The sequence below is a fragment of the Apostichopus japonicus genome, chromosome 8 (assembly GCF_037975245.1).
Source record: "Apostichopus japonicus isolate 1M-3 chromosome 8, ASM3797524v1, whole genome shotgun sequence".
NCBI classification, from domain to species: domain Eukaryota; kingdom Metazoa; phylum Echinodermata; class Holothuroidea; order Aspidochirotida; family Stichopodidae; genus Apostichopus; species Apostichopus japonicus.
The window spans coordinates 12,194,150-12,217,703 of record NC_092568.1 but is presented as its reverse complement, the minus strand read 5'-3'; the positions used below and the strand labels follow the sequence as shown (position 1 = coordinate 12,217,703).

General features: G+C 36.8%; 1 protein-coding gene and 2 long non-coding RNA genes across 3 annotated transcripts in view; all 3 read right to left on the bottom strand.

The window, feature by feature from the left end:
* Positions 1–724: 724 nt before the first annotated feature.
* LOC139970431 (uncharacterized) overlaps positions 725–23,554 on the bottom strand; it is a 30,763-nt gene continuing 7,933 nt past the window's right edge. The window contains exons 5-11 of the mRNA XM_071976090.1: positions 4,340–4,408; positions 4,159–4,209; positions 1,867–1,935; positions 1,583–1,630; positions 1,340–1,384; positions 1,118–1,156; positions 725–1,002 (exon numbers count right to left, since the gene is read on the bottom strand). Of these exons, the coding sequence (XP_071832191.1) occupies positions 932–1,002; positions 1,118–1,156; positions 1,340–1,384; positions 1,583–1,630; positions 1,867–1,935; positions 4,159–4,209; positions 4,340–4,408 (392 nt within the window). The 3' untranslated portion in view covers positions 725–931. The remainder of the gene's footprint in view (positions 1,003–1,117; positions 1,157–1,339; positions 1,385–1,582; positions 1,631–1,866; positions 1,936–4,158; positions 4,210–4,339; positions 4,409–23,554) is intronic.
* On the bottom strand, positions 18,004–19,031 carry LOC139970946 (uncharacterized). Its single transcript, XR_011794260.1, has 5 exons — positions 18,916–19,031; positions 18,677–18,715; positions 18,529–18,576; positions 18,187–18,240; positions 18,004–18,025 (listed from the first exon to the last, which is right to left on the bottom strand). It is a non-coding gene; the product is annotated as an uncharacterized lncRNA (long non-coding RNA).
* Positions 19,166–20,120, bottom strand: LOC139970432 (uncharacterized). Its single transcript, XR_011794148.1, has 3 exons — positions 20,057–20,120; positions 19,430–19,498; positions 19,166–19,205 (listed from the first exon to the last, which is right to left on the bottom strand). It is a non-coding gene; the product is annotated as an uncharacterized lncRNA (long non-coding RNA).

Sequence of the window (23,554 nt, the reverse complement as noted above, 5' to 3'; positions counted from 1 at the left end):
TTGACAAGAAGAGCTGAAATCTTCCTTCAAATTGATTTTTCGGCCACCCTTTGAAATAAATCTTGTTTTTATTGTAAAAAAAAACATTGATGATCTCAAACTTGATGGGAGACTATTTTGAACACTAAAAAAGTTTGTCGAATGACGCAGCAAAGTGTTGCGCTAAACTGAAAAATTTTCTCAATTAGGCCGAGCATCGACTGTGTGTGCTCATTGACTAGCCTAGCCTAACGAAAAACCTGTTGATTGTCCCAACTTCCTCAAACAAGGGAGTGGGCAAACATTTTTTTAAAGCCTAGGTCTGTAGGCTAATTCAAAGTGACCAACAACATTCCTTAAGCCTAGGGCCCTAGTGCTAACGGTGTAGGTCCTAGGGTAAAACAATGACAGTTTCGGAATCCCACTTACTCTGTTATCATGCTTACATTGACTCATTATTTTTATCTATTTCAACGAAAAAAAGAAAATTCTGAAGAAAAATTGACAGAATAAGGCTTTATTTGAATAAAAAGGACGAAAATAACCTTCGATCTGAGGGGAGAAATGGAAGATAGACTAACACAGTAACATAGCGTCAAACGTAAACTTAGACCTAGCCTTAACTTATACTCGTAATTCGAACAGAAAAAAATTACCTTCGAATGTTTTGTGAAGTACATCCAAACCCCAATCTCCGAGTTTCTTTTTGACAAACGTTTCCATTTATTACTTACACAAATACGAGATAATTAGGCTTGAAGTTAAAAGATATCATATAGTAAAGTTATTATTCTTGTAGCCCAAACTTTGAGCGCTCGTAGTCGTGCGATCCGTCGGTACCGGTAAAAGTGATATATTGCATTCTGGGAAGTTTTCAAATGACCATATCTTCAGTCAAATCCCCACATATTGACCACACTGTGGTCCAAATCATAGTGACTATGAACTATGGTCAACTTTTTGACCATTGTGAATTTAGAGTGTAGTACATGAATTTGGTAGCTGTCTTGGTACCGGTTGGATCTGAAAGAAATATAAAGAAGCATTTTGAAGTTAGAACTTAAAAATTATGGGTTTGAATTTAAAATATAAATCAATCAAAACTCCTGTATGTAAACAAACAATTTATTGTTCTCACCTGTTAGAATTTCCTCGGTGTTTTGGATCTGATCAGGGCCTGAAAAGAGTGTCAAATTATGTTTTATTTGAAAGACTTTTATTACTTAAATCTCAGGTTGATTACCTTGAGTAGAAATTATAGAAAGAAATGAAGGATTAATAAATATTTGAATTTTTCAAATCAATTGAGTATTAACTTTTCTTGGGCACACAACGTAATTAAATTGCACTCAATACTCACCAGTTGAGCTTTTGAAGGTATACTGGTAGTTAATCAGGGTGTAACCTGAAAAGCGAACAAATATGACTTTTCTCATCAAAATGTGATAATAACAAGTAACTATTTGACACAGGAATGCAGAGACTTCCCCAAGTGACCGACCCTCACCCCCTCCCATGTGTGAGAAAAGTAGATACACCTAAATGCTTTAATATAATGTAACCTAATACTATAGCCTGCCGACTACAGAGAGTGTTACTTTACCTTCACATCTCGTTGTTGTGGTCTGTTGAGTGTGTTGGCCCTGAATATCTGCAGCGTGAATAAAATTGGCTAAAGTTTTTATAAACTTAAAAAAACATTTTTTGACAATGATAGTTGTATTTCTTCCCTTTTTCTTCGGTTTTACTCATTAACTATGTACTGTGAACCAAGAAGTTTCTCTCACAAGTTCCCTGCAATGCAGTACTGACTAAAAGCATACCGTTTATAATATACAAAAGTCGCGAAAATTAGGAAATACTGAGTGGGAATAAAATGTATCTTACCAGACCAAGTAGAGGTAGTATCATCATGTTGATGCACCTCGAAGGCAGCAGGGGTCGTGTACTGCTCGACTACAAAAAAATCAAACATTCAAGAAAATGTTTTGAAGCTTGTTTTAGAACTTAATCAGATAAGAAAGTGCCGCTAATATCTGTAAGGGGTACGGAAGGGGGGTTATGTCGCTACTCCTCTTATACCAGAAGGAACTTTGTCTACTCGATATGTCACTAAATAATTAGGCTCGTTTTTGAGGGTTATATTTTTAATACCATTAAATGGAAGAATTTGTGATATGAAAAGTTGAGACACTTTAAGGCCACTTAATGCTTTTGTAGAATCTGATGTAATACGTGGAAACTGTACACTGGTAACCATACGGAAAACTGAAGCTGCCATAAATAGTCAGCGTGTCAGTCACCCAGTAAAGACTAACATTTGTTCACCTTCTACACATCTCTGGAAATGATGATTTTAGTTTGTTATATCTACTAAGACCACTTCACACTTAATACATGCAAGTAATTTTAGTCACAGTGAAAGTGCTTCAACATTCTGTCGGAAGGGAAGTGGAGAGGGGAAAGGGAGTAACGGAAAGAGAAGAGCATGTCAGTGAAATGTGTGGAGAGGAGGTTAGGAAAGGTAAGAAAGAGCGTTGGATGAGGGGCTTGGGAGTATATAGAGAGGGTATGCGGATAATACCAAGACCCAGTAGTCAATTAGAATTCTATCAAATTTAGTAAAAAAAAAAACATATTAAATGAGATCTTGCTTTCAAACAATCAAACTCACTTCGAGGTAATGAAATGATTCCAAAGTCACAGGAATTTCAGGGGCGTATCCAGGATTTTCCACTAGGGGGGGGGGGCGTCAGGCATGAATGATCGCCGTCCTGGGGGATGGGTCTAAGGGGAGGGGTGTACAATTTTTGCTTTCGAAGAAGGGCTGAAATGCAAAATGGTGCCATATGCATGGGCGGCGTTCCGTACTTCCGAGTGGGGGATGTGACCTTGCTGACTATCTAAGCGTAGCGCCACCATGAGTTGGCGCGAAGCGTACAAGAAAATTTTGGGATTAACAAACCCTCTAGATGGCCGGAAACGGCACTTCCCGAGGTTTCAAAGCGGCATATACCCAACTTTAAAATAGGGATGTCATGTCCGAAATATCTCATAAGCAGGATCCAAAATACTTTTTTTTTAATTTCGGGTGTTATTTTGGGAAAATTGCCCCTGTCAATCTTGTTTCAGGCGCAACGTTAGAATGTTCGAGAGCTCTTTTATATTATTTGATGAAGAAAATGGGCTCATGCAGGCTATTATAGGCCTATACACACGCAATACACAATTACACATAGTTACATTCCTAGGTACCGATTGCTAGGGCATCCAGGTGAAACGTGTATTAAGCATTACCCTGGTAACATGAGATTCTCAGCTGTTCTAGGGAACATGTACGTGTGTAGGCCTACTATAGGGCCTATATGAATACTATGAGGGTGCATATATGTACTATATCAATACCGTGGGCCCAACAATACATTTTGTTGTTATAGGGCCAATGAAGCCTACAGTCAACTATTCTTGCTTTATAAAGACGCTTTATTTGAAAAGATCGCACTGCGTTTATGGTAGGCGAGAAATGAAGCTAAAAAAGAGCCGTACATTAACGATGATGCATAAATGTAGGCATGAAAATATTCTTATCCCTGGCATTTGGTGGGGGGGGGGGGGATATGGTGTATTACATCCCCTCCACCCATTTTCATGGGGGGATTTACCCCCCCCCCCAGGATCGCCCCCCATGGCCATATGTGATCCATTTTTCGACCTTAATAATAAGCAACATTTCCAGTAAATATGGACACAAAATGCACAATATGGCTGGCATGTCATTTAGTGTTTATAGTGATAATACAAACACAATTACCATCTATGTTTCTAAAACTATTATGCCGCCAAACTTCGCCAGAACCTTTCTTTGGCAAACAAAAAATAAAGCATACGGGAGGGGGGGGGGGGGGTTGAGCGATCACCGACATCTCACATAAAGGTCGTCATCAATTTTTTTTTTTTTGCTAAACTTTTTTTTTTTCTTTGGTGACGTCCAATAGGGGGGCGCGCGCCTGTTGCGCCCCCCTGGATACGCCCCTGAATTTGGAATTAAATAGATTCTTTCAGGATCTGAAAGTATAAATATTAAAATCAGTTTAACTGGTCGAACACGGATAGCATGTTTCATGAATAGTCTGGGCTGTCTTACATTCGATAATACTGATATATGTAAGCGTAACTTACCGTTCTTGTGATCGAGAGGAATACTTGAAGAAAGTCCGTGAAGGAGGCACTCTGGAGACCAAGAAATAATAATAATAACTCAACTAACTAACTAAAACTATCATACATTCTTTGAAATAGTCTATTATATATTATTATATGTGTATTTATTTCAATACCAGAAATCAAGTTTTTAACTCACCTTTAAGGTTTGCCAGTCCAAAGTCAGGGTAGAGTTTTAGCTGGTCTTGAAGCGTGAGATTAAGATAGCCTAAGTGTAGGAAAAGAGAATGTTAATAATAACATGGTTTATACTTAAGTTTGACTTTAATGTCTTTTTTGTTTTTTAATGAACGTATAAATTTTGGATATTCAGTATCCATCATGTGACCTCTTATTAGAAACATAGAAGGTAATTAATAGTAGTATTGTTTATATTAATGTTTGACTTATATAAGTATGCCGTCTTTCCATTTAATGAACAATTCAATGAGAAACGGTCTGTTATATTTTGATTTGTTCAAGCTATCACCTTTGTCTGTCAAAGAACTGTTACGTTGCTATTTCCCTGCAGGGTGGAATAAACATGTTCTCACTTTTTGGGGGTATGTCGTACATCTCTATCACATAGACACCTGATAATGGTTGGGTGTGCTTTTGCTACCTTAACTAAGACTCTTATAAGAAGGGTATGTACATATATTATTAGAGAATTATATTGTATACAAGCATTAACAGATGCCTGTAGCAGTGGCGAATTAGGTATAGGAGGCTGAAATTTTATGGAAAGAGCCAGATGCGAATGAAGGATCTTGTGAAGCAGGGGACATTCCCGCCCTCCCCTCCTTGCGCACGCCATTGGTTTTTAGTGCGGCTGCCTGATGATGGTACCGCTTGGAACCACACCGTTACAGGGTTTGCGTTACTTTACCAAACAAACGTCATACAAAAACATAACATGGATCTATCCACTAACATGAAACGAATTGTCAACGGATTTAATATATAGTCTCCTATTTTTCTCATTTGGAACCCATAAAAGGGGTTTTCTTATATAATCGTATATATTTTACAGCAAATGATAATAATGGATGCAAATGAGCCTCACATACGTACCTCAAGTAGGAGGATATTAATGTCATGTGCTTAATGTCTTTTGGTCGTTATATAGTCATTAATTGAATGCTTGATACGTGTTACCGGAACCTGGTTAAAACGCTAAACGTTCACTGTTAATTATGGACTGCTCACATAGCGTAAACATCTTGTCGTACAGAAGTTCAGTGATATATCTAGTGAGAGCAAACTGCACAACTTGAATGGCATTAATCTCTCTCTATTGTTATAAACTTGTTTTGAATAAGGAAGATGTGGTTCGTCAATGAGTATCGATAAAGTTCATTAGTGTGTTACGTGTTGGACATAACGGGGACTACTTGGTATTCCATTAATGGCAGTTTTCTTCATCTGTTCATTGTTCATCAGAATGTAGTCCATTGACTTGTAAAACAATTAGAACAAAGAACAGGGAATCGGGTAACATTATTCCGAGATCAAACTAGTTTTATCCAGAGACGTGTACAACGAACAGATAGACCGAAGAGTTGAAGACATCCCCGAAGATCACGTGGGTATCTGTTCCCTTTCGAGGGGAATGGTTATACACAGTCACAGTATCGATGCAAGGGGACTGGGGTTGAGGGCAGATCAGACGTTCGGTAGTTTGGTTTTCTTGCCCAGGTTCTTTCCTGGGTGACTTTTCTTAAAAAGCATCCCAGGTAATCAATCACGGGAGAATGATCGGCAACTACATTTTGCTGTAACTCGATAACTCACTTAAATAATTAAATAATAAATAAGGCAGAATTTGAGTCTTGATATGTTATAATAAAAAGAAAACAGACAACTTTGAGTCCAATAATGTTTCTGTAGCTATTCCATTATTTTTCAAGATATGTATCGTTAAATATACTTAATTTCTGGAATATTCGTTTAGGCTAAATACTTGATGGTGACGTCGGCTCCTCACTGCAGTTGTTATAGTTAATGTTAATCCGTTGTTTTTAGGTCAACCAGAATATGTTCGTTAAACTACATATACGCAACAGAGCACTCTTGGATGGCATTCAACATCATTTGTCCTTAACAAATTTGTAATAAATTATAAACATGTCATTTGAGACCATATCATCTTAATTTCTCCCATTGAGTTGTGTAGTGCAACCGACAGAGGAACTAGTCTGATTGGCTGTGTAATTAACTAACTAAATGGTGCAGTCACTTTAACTAGTGAACCTCAACTGTTTAAAGGGTCATTCAAAAGAACAAACAAACAAAATATAAGTAAACGTGCTATACAACCCTAGCTAGACCGAGAGCAGTGGTTTTTAACGGTCCACGGCATATCAAACTTAATATTGTTGCTAAAGTTATCAAAATACAAGCGGGGTATTTTTTTCTGTGTGAATCTCAAACAAAGTTCTTAAGAATCACTCAGTTTCCGAAACTACCTACTATCCGGTATGATAATTTGCTACATTAATAAATGAATGAAAAATAATGATAAATGAATATAATGCTTGTTTTGGTGTATGTTGTGTATATCTTTACCAACACGTTTATATCAAAAAATGAGCCTAATTAAGTTCCTGCAAACCCCTGTGAACCACAAGACTGTTTGAATGTTTTGCTTACCCTACCACAAATAACCCATGACAATAAAATTCATTCCACCTTCAGAGTGACAAGAAAAAAAAAACGGCTTTTAAGGAATTCGATGGCGCTAGTTTGAAACAGTTTTTTTTTTAAAATATAAAATAATTATATGGCGCTTAAAGGCATCCGTAGACTCTCTTTTAGGAGAATAGCGCCTCATCAGGCCACATATTCAGTGGACGGTGGCTGCAAGCATTCCGGTCGCAGAGATGTCACCACCTCTGGCCAAAGGCAAGGATTCACGCACGCCACCTAGTACGCTTCTGGTCGATTTGACCGACCTTCTGCGCATCCTCCCGGGTTCTTTTGCGACAACAAGGGAGACATGGTATGGGATCCTAGGCCACAAAAAAGCACCATGCCACACCCTGAGGTATTATCGCCAGAGGCCTGTCTTGAACCCTAGCCACGATTTACACGACCGACGAGGAATGATTCTTTCGTCACCCTCTACAGCATCGGCCACCACATCAGCTAGTAATTTATATGGTTGAATTAATATATCAAGACCCCAGCGTCGACTACTGAAATAAAAAAAGAAATATTAAACGTGTATAACCAACCATCGATGGAGTCGAACTCAGTTGATCAGGTTACCAGTCAACTGCGCTACCCACTGAACCATTTGATGAGTTAACTTTCTGCGAGCTTAAATTGATATTGTTGGTTGGATACAATCTATTGGTAACAGTGAACGACACTGCATTCAACGAAATCTCTATTCATCCTGTTTTACTCTCATTAGAACAACGGATCTGAAAACCTTTATTAACAAGAAGCTCACGCTCCAATTTTCGTGTTTACATTGCAATCAGCAAGAATATCGCTTCCTTTCAAGTCCTAAATGTACAAGGCTTATGCCCCGATATATCGATGACTTCGAAGCAAGCAGTAAAAGAAAAACTGATTCCGTGAAATCTTCTTATTCACAAAAGCTTTCTTAAGATTACGCTCGCAAGAGAGTTCTTGCTGTAAGTTGTCTCCCTTTACAACTATATTTTATGCAGACGATCATGAACTGGGATTAAGCCTGAAATTTCAACAAACTATACCTATTCACATTTCAAGACCTTTTTGAATGAGGAAGGGACAATACTTATTAAGTCAAACACGTTAACTACATGTGACTAATCTTATTTAGGTATCTGAATGGCTGGAAATAGTACATTAATTCGAAAACGGAGACAGAATTCAAAGGGTTTTGAGTTTATGCAAGTAGATTTGGGAAATACGGGGATCGGGAATTCGTCTAGTATACAAGTCTTTGTTTAGTCCGCAAGTGACTAGATGTGTTTATTGATCCTCTGAAACTGCGGTAGTTGAGTGTAAAGCCCCCCCCCCAACGTGTATTTATAGTTTAATACAAAATATTAGAATCATCTTTATAAGTATCAAATTTTGATCTATTATCAGCCAACGTTGTTTACAATTGTTGCATTTTGAAAGACTGAATGGTAATGAGGAAGGTACGGTGACGAGCACGGGGTTTGGGTGTTTTTATGGCTTTTATATGTGCAATACAAGTCAACACTCTGACATGCGGTCGACTCTATCAGCAGCTAAAATCTCTATAAAGCATAAGTTATAGGAGGCATTAGCAACCTTTTCAAGGTCGTAGTTACTCTCCCCTCACCGCCGCCTCTCCTTCTCATTTCATTTGCCGATAAGTTACGGAACCCTGAAAAATTGTACCTCAGATCAGATCTCTATAACAAAGAAATAAACAAGCGGAATAAAATTAAGTTTCCCCCTTCTATTGATTTGAAAAGAGGTATTTGCGTCACCTCTCATAGAGTGTTGGTTTGAAATAATTGACATAATTCATCCAGAACTCTATTAATAAGAATTTATTATTTAATAAGAATTAAATAAGAAATTAATAAGAATTTATTATTTGTCTTTCATCCAGAACTCTGTTTAACAAAATATGTTGTATCATTGAAATAGGCGTGACATGACAAAAATCAGGTTAAGCATGAAAGGTATAAACGAAGCTAGTTAAATTGGGTAACCTTAGTACGTACCCATGGTATCGTCTTGTATTAGGATCTGATATCGCCATTGGGTAACAAGCAGTTTTGTCACGCTCAATTCATACGGTTTGAGGCAAATATATCTTATCATCAAAAACATGCAAAATTGGATGGGACCATCATATTTAATTAGAATATGGGCCAACGGAGACCCCTCCCCCCTAACTAACTTGAAATTCATCACCTGACCCAAATTTATTCATGCAACAAATTTAATCTTTAAAAGAAAAGAACATCATGTTAGAAAGAATTGTAAGTGTTGTAAGTGTCAAAAGGAAGGAAGAACCAATGAGAATATGTGAACTATAGAAAAATTCTTTGTATTCCGTTTCAAGTCATGGAGGATTAGAGATTACATTGATCCCAAGAACTAACCGCCATGAAATGGAAGGAAAGCTAAAAGAGAAAGCATTCTTATAAGAAATTCCCTCTGAAAAAATACACTTTATACAATCATAACAGAGCTATATGCTGCTATATCCTTTCTATGGATTTAAAACTAACGACATTAGACATTAGAAAAGGGAATGATACAACCTTGGCACACCTGTTTTCAATCTTTCAATCACATGAACTACGATTGGTAGAGGTCAGGCGAAGTTTCCCTCCTCACTAGCAGGGGATTCTCCCTAGCAGGGGATTCTCCCTGCTTGCCTGCTGGATGTCCCTGCTCCCATTTTGCGTATGAGTGAGAGTATATAATTCTGTCTACAAGATCGATGAGTGGCTATGCCCAGGTTCTTTCCTGGGTGACTTTTCTTTAAAAAGTATCCCCGGTAATCAATCACGGGAGAATGATCGGCAGGTACATTTTGCTGTTACTTGATAACTCACTTAAATAATTAAATAATAAATAAGGCAGAATTTGAGTCTTGGTATGTTATAATACAAAGAAAACAGACAACTTTGAGTCCAATAATGTTTCTGTAGCTATTCCAGTATTTTTCAAGATATGTATCGTTAAATTTACTTAATTTCTGGAACATTCGTTTAGGCTAACAAGAAAAAAAAACTGCTTTTAAGGAAATCGATGGCGCTAGTTTGAAACAGGGTGTTTTTTAATATGAAATAATAATATGGCGCTTAAAGGCATCCGTAGATTCACTTTTAGGAGAATAGCGCCTCATCGGGCCACATATTCAGTGGACGGTGGCTGCAAGCATGCCGGTCGCAGAGAATGTCACCACCTCTGGCCAAAGGCAAGGATTCACGCACGCCACCTAGTACGCTTCTGGTCGATTTGACCGACCCTCTGCGCATCCCCCCGGGTTTTTTTGCGACAACAAGGGAGACATGGTACGGGATCCTAGGCCACAAAAAAGCACCATGCCACAGCCAGAGGTATTATCGCCAGAGGCCTGTCTTGAACCCTAGCCACGATTTACACGACCGACGAGGAATGTGTCTTTCGTCACCCTCTATAGCATCGGCCATCACATCAGCTAGTAAATTATAGGGTTGAATTAATATATCAAGACTTCAGCGTGGACTGCTGAAAGAGAAAAAGAATATTTAAACGTGTATAATCATTGATGGAGTCGAACTCAGTTCATCAGGTTACCAGTCCACTGCTCTACCCACTGAACCATTTGACGAGTTAACTTTCTACGATCTTAAATTGATATTGTTGGTTGGATACAATATATTGGTAACAGTGAACGACACTGCCTTCAACGAAATCTCTATTCATCCTGTTTTACTGTCATTAGAACAACGGATCTGAACATCTTTATTAACAAGAAGCCAAGGCTTGTCTCTGTTCACATTACAACAAGCAGCAAGAATGTCGCTTCCTTTCAAGACGTAAATGTACAATAGGCTTATGCCCCGATATATTGATGATTTCGAAGCAAGCAGTAAAAAGAAAAACTGATTCCGTGAAATCTTCCTATTCATATGCTGAGCTTGCTTAAGATTATGCTCGCAAGAGAGTTCTTGCTGTAAGTTGTCTCCCTTTACAACTATATTCTATGCAGACGATCAAGAACTGGGATTAAGCCTGAAATTTCAACAAACAATACCTATTCACATTTCAAGACCATTTTGAATGAGGGAGGGACAATACTTATTAAGTCAAACACGTTAACTACATGTGACTTTATGCAAGTAGATTTAACACGGGGATCGGGAATTCGTCTAGAATACAAGACTTTGTTTAGTCCGCAAGTGACTCGATGTGTTTATCGATCCTCTGAAACTGTGGTATTTGCGTGTATAGCCCCCCCCCCCCCCACTTACGAAGTCAGTATTAAGTTCAGTACGTCGTGTGCAGGGGCGGCGATTTGTTTCAAATATTGGGGGGGGGCATTTGCTTGGGTGCAGGCGCGTAGCAACCTTCATCTTCAAAATTGTTCGCGCGCTTCGTGATATTTAGTATATTACTATCTAAGCGGAGCGCCACAATCGGTTGGCGCGCAGCGTACAAGAAAATTTCTGGTTTGGGTAGCCCTCCAGATCACCGGAAATGGTACTTCTCGGGCTCGAAAATGACCAACCAGATCTACACTTTTGCCTGAAAACCAAGTTATTCCCAATAGTTTTTTTTCCATCCATAACCTTCTTCAAGATTGTCACCAGTCACACATCATGTTCGACCTCATCGCATCTCCTGTGGATCATTGCTTTTGTATGTAATACTACGTAATGGTCCACAATACCCGTCAGCCCCACTTTTCATGGTATTAAGTCCATTATTTGTTCAGAATTTGAATAATAAATTCCCTTCAAAACATGCCCATAATGTTGCACAAAATATCATCTATGGACAATCAATATAGAAAAAAAACCTTCAACCCCTAACAGACCGGTCAAAATTGCACGAGTAGAGGGAAGTATGGGAATGTTTATTCGTTAATTGTAGGCAATTAAGTAGTGACGTATTCTTTCATTTCAAAGGAGGGCAGAGCAGGCAAATCTTAATTTTCCCCTGCCCCGTTTGATTCAGGTAGAAACACCTTTACGGAAGGGTGTCATTTACTTGGAAAGTGGCATAAGTTTACTGGGACTTTCCGGCGATTGTACGTTTTAGAAAGAAAAGATGCAGCCAGAGTAAGACAATTTGACAACTTTATTGACCTCTCAAACCCAGTGTCCTTACATGGAGACTGGAACCACGTGATTATGGCGTCAAGTTCATTAATACCATTCTAATTCGAGAGAGGATTGATAGTCCAAAAGGTCTAGATATTAGGTTTAGACATTTAACGTGTTGATCTTAATCAATAGTCTGAGAAACTGGTAACTGTAAAATGACATTTTACCAACATTCCACCATCTGGTTAAATAAAGACTTAATTTAAATGATGTACTTTGAAGCTTCCTCCTTTCTTACAAACTGCTTAATCCGACATATATGAGTGGGTACGTTTCTGTTCTGTCTACAGTTGAAAAGTTCAATGATTTTAATGGAATTCCATCCATGCATATTTTGAGAGCGTAAGAGAAAGAGCATTTGTGATCTAAGTCTATAGCCTTGTGGTTTTAAACACTTTTGAGTCAAAATTGAACACTTTTAAAATCTCTCTAATAATACAACTTTGTGTTACAGCGATGTTTAACATACATCCCTGATAAAGTTCTTGCCATATTTTAGGTCCCTATTTTAAGGGGAGGAAGTGTCCCCCTCTCCTTTGGAAATATTTTGCATTTCCAGGTGGCCTCAGATGCAATTTGGTGCAATTTAGCATACTTCAACACCCACTCAATTTTGTAAATAATTTTTCATTTTCACCTGGCCTTTTATGCAATTTGGTGCTCCAAATGATTTTTTTTCATTTAGGAATGAAAAAGGGGTTTTCTGACTTGCGAAGCGAGGATGGGGGGTGGGCGGAATGATACTTCAGCCCCCATTAGTTCACTGGGGGCTGGCGCCCCCAGCCCACCTGGTTCCTACGCCCTTGATTATGCTGAATGACTTTCCGGGGAAGTCTTGCGTTTGCTATTATTGTTTTTTTATTTATGTAATAGTTCTGGCGTTTTCGCTACATTAGGCAGACTATAGAACGATTTTGTGTTAATATGTCATGCTTATTTGTGAAAAGGAGCAACCGAGTCCAACGCCAGTACTTGATTTTAAGCAGTATATATATATATATATATATATACATCATATATAAACTGTGAGCATAGATAAAGAAATGTACATTATGCGGTTGTGGTTTGATGTCCGAACGGAGAAGGATATAGTGCTTGCCTTCCCACCCTTGAGAAAACGTGTAACACAGTGTGATACGTATAGGGAAAAGGGACGATAGATAACTAAGTTTAGTTTTCTGTGCGTGATTCAGATTTAAGTCATTCAAATGAAATCCAGTAACATTTTCACGAGAGCACCACTGCGCAAAATCAGGATTCACTCTACAATTTCATAAACTATCCACGTTAGAGAGGTGAACGTCTTAATGTCATTTGTAATATTGACAGCCTGGTCTCAGTGTCACGGGTCGTTACCACGACAGACAGTCTAAACGCGGATCCTTGTTTCCCTCCGAGTAACTGAATGATAACGCTACTGAGTGACCACAATGACGTGTTTCTTACGTATCAACTACCATAAGAAATTTAGATTTATAAATGCAAGGTATCCTTTGTGAAACTGGACTGCCAAGGTTATCGGCTTTTTTATATTATAATCAAAACTATTAAATATGTATAAGTGAATTGTCAATGCTAATTGGGCTCTCGAATAAATGGACGCGGAGAACGACAATATACTGTATATGCCAGTCTGCACTTCGCTAGCGTAAACTTGTAACATAAGTAATAACAGTAAGGCTGTGACCCGAAATGTGATATGTTTATTATCCATTGCCATAGTTTACCTACGAGTCTAATGGAAGCCACTGCCCCGCCCCGTTTTACCTTATCCCTTGGTTATCTAACGTGTAAATAAACAGAAAATAACCGATGCTTTAATGTTACGGATACAAACGATATATTTGACGATTACAACGAAACAAACACATTGCGAAACAAAGCATAGCTGAATATATCAATATGAGTGATAGGAAGTTGATGACGTCATGGTTACCAAGGAATCACATCCGGCCAGTGATCTGATGTAGTATGGATGGACAGAGATCAAGCTTCTTCGACATCCAACCAGTGGATATGGGACTTTGTTACTCAACAGCACCCGACCCTTCACGTACCGCACTGGCTCACCCCACCCCTACCCCAAGGGGTAAAAGTCATCAGCACTGCAGGTAAAGGTGACGATCATCTGTAACGAAATAAAAACAAGAAGGATGACACCCAAAAAATAAATTGGGCAGAAGAAGTTCTTGTAACTATACGGTCCATGAATAATCAAATTATTACTTATATTAGTCTGGAATTTGAAACGAAGAAGTATTTACAGTTTAGGTCCGCATTAGGGACTCGTCCCTTATAACATAGCTGCCTTTGAAACTGAAGAAAAGTGATACAGTATATATAAGTGTTCTATAAAATGCTATGTTACGTATACCGCACAGTATTGTAAACGCGTGACGTATTCCATTCAGTGATAAAAATGTCACTAAATTGATATTTACTCATTTTAATTATCTAATAATGTATATTGATAATGTAAACATGTATCATACCATTAGTGAACACGTCGTCTCCTTTCCCTGCTGGGTAGGTTTGTTTGATGAAGAACAAACCGTCTGTTGGTAAATAAGAGGATGGTCATGTCAAGGTCAAAGGTCAATATGACTAGTTAAAATCTGTATTCGATAAAGAAACCTTGTTCAGACGTTATTGCTTTCATTAACTATAAGATATTTTAATGATGAAGGAAATATAATATAACTCAGTGGCTTGCCCGGAGTAGGGGGGGGTGGGGATGGCCCCTTCCTCCATAGTCAGTGGGAGGAAGCCTCAGTAAGGGGATATTCGGTCGGAAAAGAATAACACCACTCTTGTTGGCCCACTGACGTTCCGAGGTGTAGAACCAGGGGATATGGGGTGAACTTTTCAGACTCACTCAAAAATTCAAAAGTATTTATAAGCACAAAACTTGCGTTCGATCGAATTATAGACATAATATTTAGTCTAAATATACCACAGAAAGCATCATTTATTTTGTTGTCTGCAAATTTAATAGTTATTCGGGAGTCGGCTTCAAACACGTACCACATGGCAACACCCCTTCCTTTAAGAACACTTGATCTGCCTCTGTCCATTCTACGGTCATGTCCCTACGTAAATCAGTCTGGGCAAATATAGCAATGAACCCCCCCCCCCCCCCCCATATTTGAAATCATGTGCACGTCTGCTGATGTAGCTCAAGAAATAGCCATGGTAAACGTGTGTAAAATAATCATATATATGTAAAAGTCCAATCAATAGTTAAACTTTTGGTACAGAATAACGTACTTAATTTAAATAAATGAAATCTTTTGAAGTAAATATACAAACCTGATTGTCGTAGGTCTATCTCCTCAGCCTGGTATTCGTAACTTCCATCTGTAAAATAAATAAACAATTTAATAATTATTGCAAAGGACAGACTGTTACACCGAGTTGCTCCATAAACATTCATCAAACGGCTAAAATAAAGACGCATGCGTATACTTCTCATCGATAAATGTAAGAAAAATACTTCTAAGTATGATTGTATATAATTTTCATGTAATTCCTATATCTCGATAACCGATAGCATACTTCGCAGGGAATTTTAATATTTCGATCGAACGACTTAAGAAAATTCAATCTTCGTGATGTGTCTGTCAATATTTGTTACAATTGTTGTTTTGTGTAATATTGATAATATAAATGCTATGAATGGCTATACATGGCGTTACATATATCGCCCAATTAAAATGAGTAAATTATTACCATTCGTAGTCGTCTCCAACAAACTGTGGCTGTAGTAAGTATCATCTATGAACAAGAAAATACAAAATAAATTTATTTGTTTTCAATCGGCCTATAATTGAGAACAAAGGAAGGAAACATCGTGAGATATAAACACGATATTTAAATTGTCAGGACTTGGCCTTTAGAAAGGTTCTGCCTGCCCCTCTCCAAGAAATCCCCCCCTCCCCGAAATTTATACAATGAATGACTACAGGATTGCATTAGAATGTTTTTCTCGCTTTTTAGATGAACCCTTAACTTTAATAGAGATACAAACTCCTACAGAAGAGTACCGTTTACGTATATTTGCATAATCGATTCATAATTACCTGTGCGGGTCGATTGGTTTGATGACGTCACTACAGTGGATGAAACTCCATCTATATATAAGACAAGGATATGGTATTAGAAGGGCACTACTAAAAAGAAAATGAACAAAGCAACACCAACAACGTATAATATAGCCTACTGTGATATCCCCTTGACCATGATGGGATATATATCGGTACAAGCGCGAGGGTATCATAAATTTATTGATCTATGTTTATAAATATTGAGAGATTCACGATCCTCAGAGTAACTGAATATTTCGATATTAATTTATTATGATATGAATATTAACTGTAATATATCACTAAATGACTGAATCAATATTATTTCTGATAAACGTCACTCACCAGTTGAGATTCGCTGATCCTGATATACTGTAGTTGTGACGTCATCATCTGGAAGCAAATACAAAAGGTTTAGAAGTAATTATTATATTTTGATACCTGCAAGCCTCGGGACACAATCTTTAATACAAAATGTTTCTCACTTCAAGTGATTTACAATTTTTTTTTTTCATTTACCGTACCTGATACAGCAGGTACATAGCATTATGAAACAATAGAAACAAGAGTGTGAAAGGTTAAACTGTTTTTCTTGACATTTACTGCAAAATAAGACTATATTTTCGTCAATATTAGTTTACATAAAGATAGCTTAGACATGAAGGTTAACGGTTTTTACTAAATCATACCTGATACAGTTTCCTCCGAGCCACTCTGAGTTTGAGTCTGACATGATGTCCCGTCTGAGGATACAAGATTTAAAGCAATTTCATTACAAAGATTGCAATTTGTAAAACCTCTTTACTGCAATCCGGTTCATGTGTTCGTATATTTATCCTTTACAGAAAAACTGTTCATAGTACATATAGTGCATATATTTTCGGTCAGTGTAGCAAATTTAATACCAAACTATGGTAATTAAAGAACATTACAATAAATAAAGATAAAATAACTTTAAAATACGAGTTTTGAAGTAAAACTTGATTATTTATCTTTTGAAGTGCTTTTACTTTAAGAAGAGCAGATCGATAAATCAAGTTAATTACAAAACAACAATTTGTAAAACCTCTTTATTGTCATCCGGATCTTGTGTTCTTAGTTTGATCCTTTACATGCAAACTGTTTGTAGTACATATAGTGCATATATTTTCGGTCCGCAGCGATTTAATCCGAAACTATTGTAATATAACAACATAAAGAACAAAGAAAGATGAAGTAACTTCAATATACGAGAGAAGTCTTTTAGCTTTAAGAAAAGGAGATCGCGTTAGATTATGATTCATTTCATTCATATTTTATATAAATAAATCCAACTCACCACTACTACTGGTCTGTAAACTGAATTGTTTGTTTATTGTTGTTTGCTTTCCAGCTAAAATAAGAAGGGAACAAAATAATAAATTTGTGAATTATACTGGGTGGGTGGCGTTCCATAAACTATAACAGCCAACAATGATAAATTGACAAGAGGAAGGTTATATAAGTATTCACGACATTATCAAAGGAACGTATTTCTTTCTATCGCTGTGCGATCGTATAACAATGCATGTATATCAATGACGGAGATATATAGCTACTTACCTACTAGAGTGTTATCAGTGATGTGGCTTAGATCTTCCTTACCAATCCCAAAAACTGTGAACGAGGAGAGTAATTTACAACAAATTATGGATTATTTTATATTTACAAATGTAACCGTATCGATATTATACTGAAGCAGTGTGCGTTACAACTTCCACGATTATGTTTTGTACAGTGATGAAGAGTAGGGTGGTGGGCTGGTGGAAAGGTGAGGAAATTTGCTTAACACAATCTTTTGTCTAATTATATTTTATGATCGTTTCAAATAATAAATAAATTAGTAATTGCTAAAATAATAAATAATGATAAAATAATGGACAGTAGGTTACTCACCAGAGTAATCACACTGTTGAATGTCCTGTGTATGGGTGATAGTTTGTCCGTCTGTAAACACAGAATATATTACTTAACATCATAATATGACAGACTAATAGGCAATAAAAAGAATTATTAATGTATAAGAATACTTAATATATAAGATAAATTGTAATTTGATATTCATGGCTCCTTATTATTATTATTATTATATATTTGAAATAACAAACCTTCGGTTTGAGTTGTTATCTTATTCGCCTTCAGTTGGTATGAAGACACCCCATCTGTCAGAGAAAAGAAAGAGGAATCCATTAATATCGCTGAAACAATAAACTCACAGAAAAAGTCACAGTGTCGATGACGTTAAGGATATATGCTTACTTCTTGTAAGTCAATAATGTAATATAATATAAGTAATCCTTCCCACACCACTGTTTATCCCATTCTTTACCCCCAGATGATACAGTCTAAACTGAGCATAAGGTACCCCCACCTCCCCCCCCCCTCGCCAAATGAACATTCAAAGAGAAACACCCCAGCAAGAACATGTGATACAATATGACAACACTTACCAGTCCAATAGTACATGTATTTGGTAGCTGTCTTGTTACCGGTTGGATCTGAAAGGAATATGAAAAAAGCAGTTCGAAGTAATAATTTTTTTTTTCTCAAATCAATCAAAACTCTGTGATGTGTTAACAAACAATTTATATTTCTCACCTGTTAGAGTTTCCTCGGTGTTTTGCATCTGATCAGGGCCTGAAAGAGATTCAAATAATGTTATATTTTTAAACAGCCAAGAAGACTTTCAATGCATAAATCTCAGGTTTATTATCCCTTGAGTCGAAATTATTGACGAAGTGAAAGATTAATATTAATATTTTTTTATTCAAATCAGTTTAGTATTAACTTGTCTTTTCTTGCGCACAATACTTAATCCAATTTCACTCAATACTCACCAGTTGAACTTTTGAAGGTGTACTGGTAGTAAGTCAGGGTGTAACCTGAAAAGCGAAAATGTGACTTTTCTCGTCAAACTGTTTTATTTACTGATAAATATTTAATACGGTACTGCAGAGACTTCCACAAGTGACCGCCCCCCCCCCTTACATACAGTCTTGAAAAAGAAGATATACCTAAATGCTTCAATATAGTATAACCATATATTATAGCCTACCGACTACAGTGAGTGTTACTTTACCTTCATATCTCGTTGTTGTGGTCTGTTGAGTGTGTTGGCCCTGAATATCTGCAGCGTGAATAAAATTGGCTAAACTTTTAAATATAAAGATATAACCACTTTTTTGACAACGAGAGTTTGATTTCCTTCCCTTTTTGATTACTTATTGGCGATAAACTATAAACCAAATTATTTTACTGAAGTGCCATGCATCTCACTAAAAACATATCGTTTATAATATAACAAAGTCACGAAAATTATGAAGTACTGAATGGAACCAAAATATATCTTACCAGACCAGGTAGAGGTAGTATCATCTTGTTGATGCTTCTCGAAGGCAGCAGGGGTCGTGTACTGCTCGACTATTAAAAGTTTAAACATGCAAGAAAAATGTTGATGCTTATTTTGGAGCTTAATGAAGATACAACATTGCCGGTAATAATATGTAATGGGGTAAGGGGTGAGGGAGGGGGGATAAGGCCGCTACTCCTCTTACATCAGTAGGAACTTGTTCTTCTGGATATGTCACTAAATAAGACTCGTTTTCAGGGTCATAGGTTTAATTCTATTAAATGCAAGTTTATGTGAAATCACATTAAGAGTTTAATTGTTGCACCTACTAAGACCACTTCACACTTAATACATGCAAGTAATTTTAGTCACAGTGAAAGTGCTTCAACATTCAGTCAGAAGGGAAGTGTAGAGGGGAAAGGGAGTGACTGAAAGAGAAGAGCATGTCAGTGAAATGTGTGGAGAGGAGGTAAGGAAAGGTAAGAAAGAGCGTTGGATGAGGGGCTTGTGAGTATATAGAGAGGGTATGCGGATAATACAAAGACCCAGTAGTTAATTAGAATTCTATCAAATTTAGTAAAAAAAATGAACACATTCAATGAGATCTTGCTTAAAACAATCAAACTCACTTCGAGGTAAAGAAATGATCCCAAAGTCACAGGAATTTGCAATAAAATAGATTCTCGCAGGATCTGAAAGTATAAATATTAAATTCAGTTTAACTAGTTGAACACGGATAACATGTTTCATGAATAGTCTGATCTTTCTTACACTTGATAAAACTGATTTATGTAAGCGTAAATTACCGTTCTTGTGATCGAGAGGAATACTTGAAGAAAGTCTGTGAAGGAGGCACTCTGTGGACCAAGAAATAATAATAACTAAACTTAAGATAAATGAAAAGAAAACTAAAACTATCATACTGTCTTTGAAATAGTCTAACCACCTGTTCGTGTTCTAATAGTTAAATAATAATCATATGTGTATTTATTTCAATATAAGATCTCAAGTTCATAACTCACCTTCAAGGTTTGCCAGCCCAAAGTCAGGGTAGAGTTTTAGCTGGTCTTGAAGCGTGAGATCAAGTGTAATATTGTGACGAGCCCGGCTCCTCCGATAGTGATATTATATCGGGACTCGCGATAGAAAGGTACTGGGGTATCTTGATGCCGTATTTATGCTTCTTCAGGAGATGTCTCGAACGGAAGAAAACAATGAGTTCACAGAAAAACAATTTGACAAGATCGGATTTGAGTAATGATTCGGTATAATTTCTTCTCTGTCGATTCTCTTTACAAATAAAACTAAATTACAATGATTTGACTTGACTTGACTCCGTCAATTAAACAATTAGAAAGAGTGATGAAATGGTGACGAAGCAACGAACTGATCACGGAGCGCTGACGGAGTGATAAATTTCTGACCTCCTTTTTCTTTTATACCTTACTTCTATAAAAATCCCTCTGCGCATAATCAGTAGGCAGCCAATGACCTGACCATCCTGTATTAACTTAACGATATAAAAATAAGTGCACTGGCACTGATCTGCCCTGATTGGTTGGGAGTTTGGAAGTCCATCCCCTTTCTATGGAAACTTCCATACCACGTGAGAGAACCTTCTCGAATGTTCCACAGACATAATGGAATCTATTTTGGGAAAAGGCCCTGTACCAAGATTCAATAAGATAGTTAAAAAACTTCTCGTGGGAAAACTGAATCCATGACCTAGATAAATACATAAGAGGCCTGTAAGGTATCTCGATGGAGTTTTTCGGTAACATCAAAGAGATGGTATTACTATTTCATAACATCCCCCTCAATCTTTTAAAATTTTTGGATACTCCAAAATTTTAACATCATACCGCTTTAACTTATCATTATCTCAAGAAGGTAGAGTACTGTAAGCACATTCACTAATATTCATTGACTTCAATAAATGGTCTTCATATATCTCAAAGGTTAACATCTTGGTTACGAATTATTAAAATGATCATATGTTCTATACATTGACACTATCTCCATGAAATTTTTGTGTACCTCTTCAATATTGATGACATCATATGATGTAATCTAAAAAAAAATATATATATATATCATTAAGATATCTTAAAGTTACATGACACAGCAAAATATGCAGTATCTCTTTTAACAAAATACATTTATGCATTTCATACATCAATAATACATTTATATCAAAAGTGAAATCATGCCGTGATTTGGGGAGAGATCAGAGAAAACTTGACTTAGTTATCTTTTAACTGAACAGAACACCTCAGCGTTCCATGAAAAATTCGTACACAAAAAAAGAACCTTAAAATATTACAAACTCATTTACAAAACCTCCTCTTTAATGAAGGCATAGTTTCAAAACCGCTTTGAAACCTTGTGAATCATATACATCCACTTCAAGAAAATCAACAAAATGTGACTCGATAGCATGGTGACCCTAGGTATGCACTCCGAATGATAGTCTAGTAAAGTACCAAAGTACTAGATATTCGATACCATAAAAGAGACTCCATAGACTATGACATCAACAAATCTTTCTTCAAATTTACATAATACTTAACATCTTGACTTTTAAACTTCATGATGAAATTAAACTTTCGCATGAATATTTGAGGAAAAGAAAATATATACATAACTTCCTCAAAAGATCTATACTTTCATTTGCTTCGATAACTGTTGCTGTGAGCAAAAGTTGCATATCTTCAATGCTGTCTCTGAATAGCTTTCAATATAACATAAATAATGCAATGTAAATATCCTTAAAATATTTCTCAATATATGAAAACCCATGTTGCTAATATTCCGGATATGTTCTAATTGCCGGGTAAACGTTTGAACGAATTCATAAGGAGAAATAAGGTATACTCATTACACATTTGTTATAAAAGATGAAACTAGGTCACTTAGTGGCGTTTTTAAACAATAAAGCTTATACTGTTACACCATATAGTACAATGACTTCCACTTAATAGGTATGCAGGTAAATGCCATGATGCATTCCATTCATACAATCGTGGGTAAAACACCTGTTCATCTGAACTTAAAGCAATATGCAGTTATACTGTACTAACCATATAATGTTTGCAACATCCTGCTTGGACTGCCTGTAATGTTCAATCCCTTTTCATGGAGAAAATTTATTATTTCCCCTGTGTTGGAATATTTTCCTACATTCCACCAAAAATCATGACTCTTAAAGCCTGTTGGAAAACATGGTGTCTGATAGGTGACCAGAACCTGTAATTCACCCAATTTGTATCTAGCACGTTGGACCTTCATGTCTCCTTGTGGAGCATTTGCAAAAACTTTCTTTTGCCTTAATATGCTATCTCTGATGGAAGGATATGGAAGTGCTAATCCTTCATTATGTGCTCTATTCTCTAAAAAGGATGCAACATTCATTGGCTTAGTGGTCACAAGACACATGATGTGATCTGAAGTTACCCCTGGCAAAATGTTACCAAACTCATCATGAAACTCAATATGTGCATCTTGCATGACATTAACATTTTCTGCATTAGAAGTGTTACTACTCAAAACATTTCGCATTCGTGCAACCTTTTCACTTGATGAACCCTTTGTTTTCAAGACATTTCGCAATTTCTGAATGTTGGTGATATTCTTAGTTTCAGAAGATGCTCTTACAAAACATGGTTTAAGCCTGTTATAATTGAATACATCACTAAGAATTTCTCCTTTGAGAGTGGCCAACAAATAATGAGTCCTATCCAAAACTTGATGTATCACTAGTGGTCCACACCATTCTGCAGCAATTTTGCGAGAGTTTGCAGTCAAGGAGGAAGACGTTGGCTTATACAGATAAACTAATTGACCCGTTGAATAAATTGCACCTTTGTCCAGTTTTGCACTTATCTTAACATTCTGAGCATCTTGTTGCTTCTTTTGTAAGACCAACATTACCCTTGACAAATGATCAAATCGTTTCTTTAACAATGCAGCATATTCTCCATGAGATTGTGATAATCCTGCCATTGGATTGAATGATAAATTTGTAAGATTTGGCGGCTTACGTCCAAATGCAAGTTCAAATGGGCTATAGCTACCTAACTGAGGAGAGGAAAATGTGTTATATGCATAGGCTGATGTTGGGACAAATC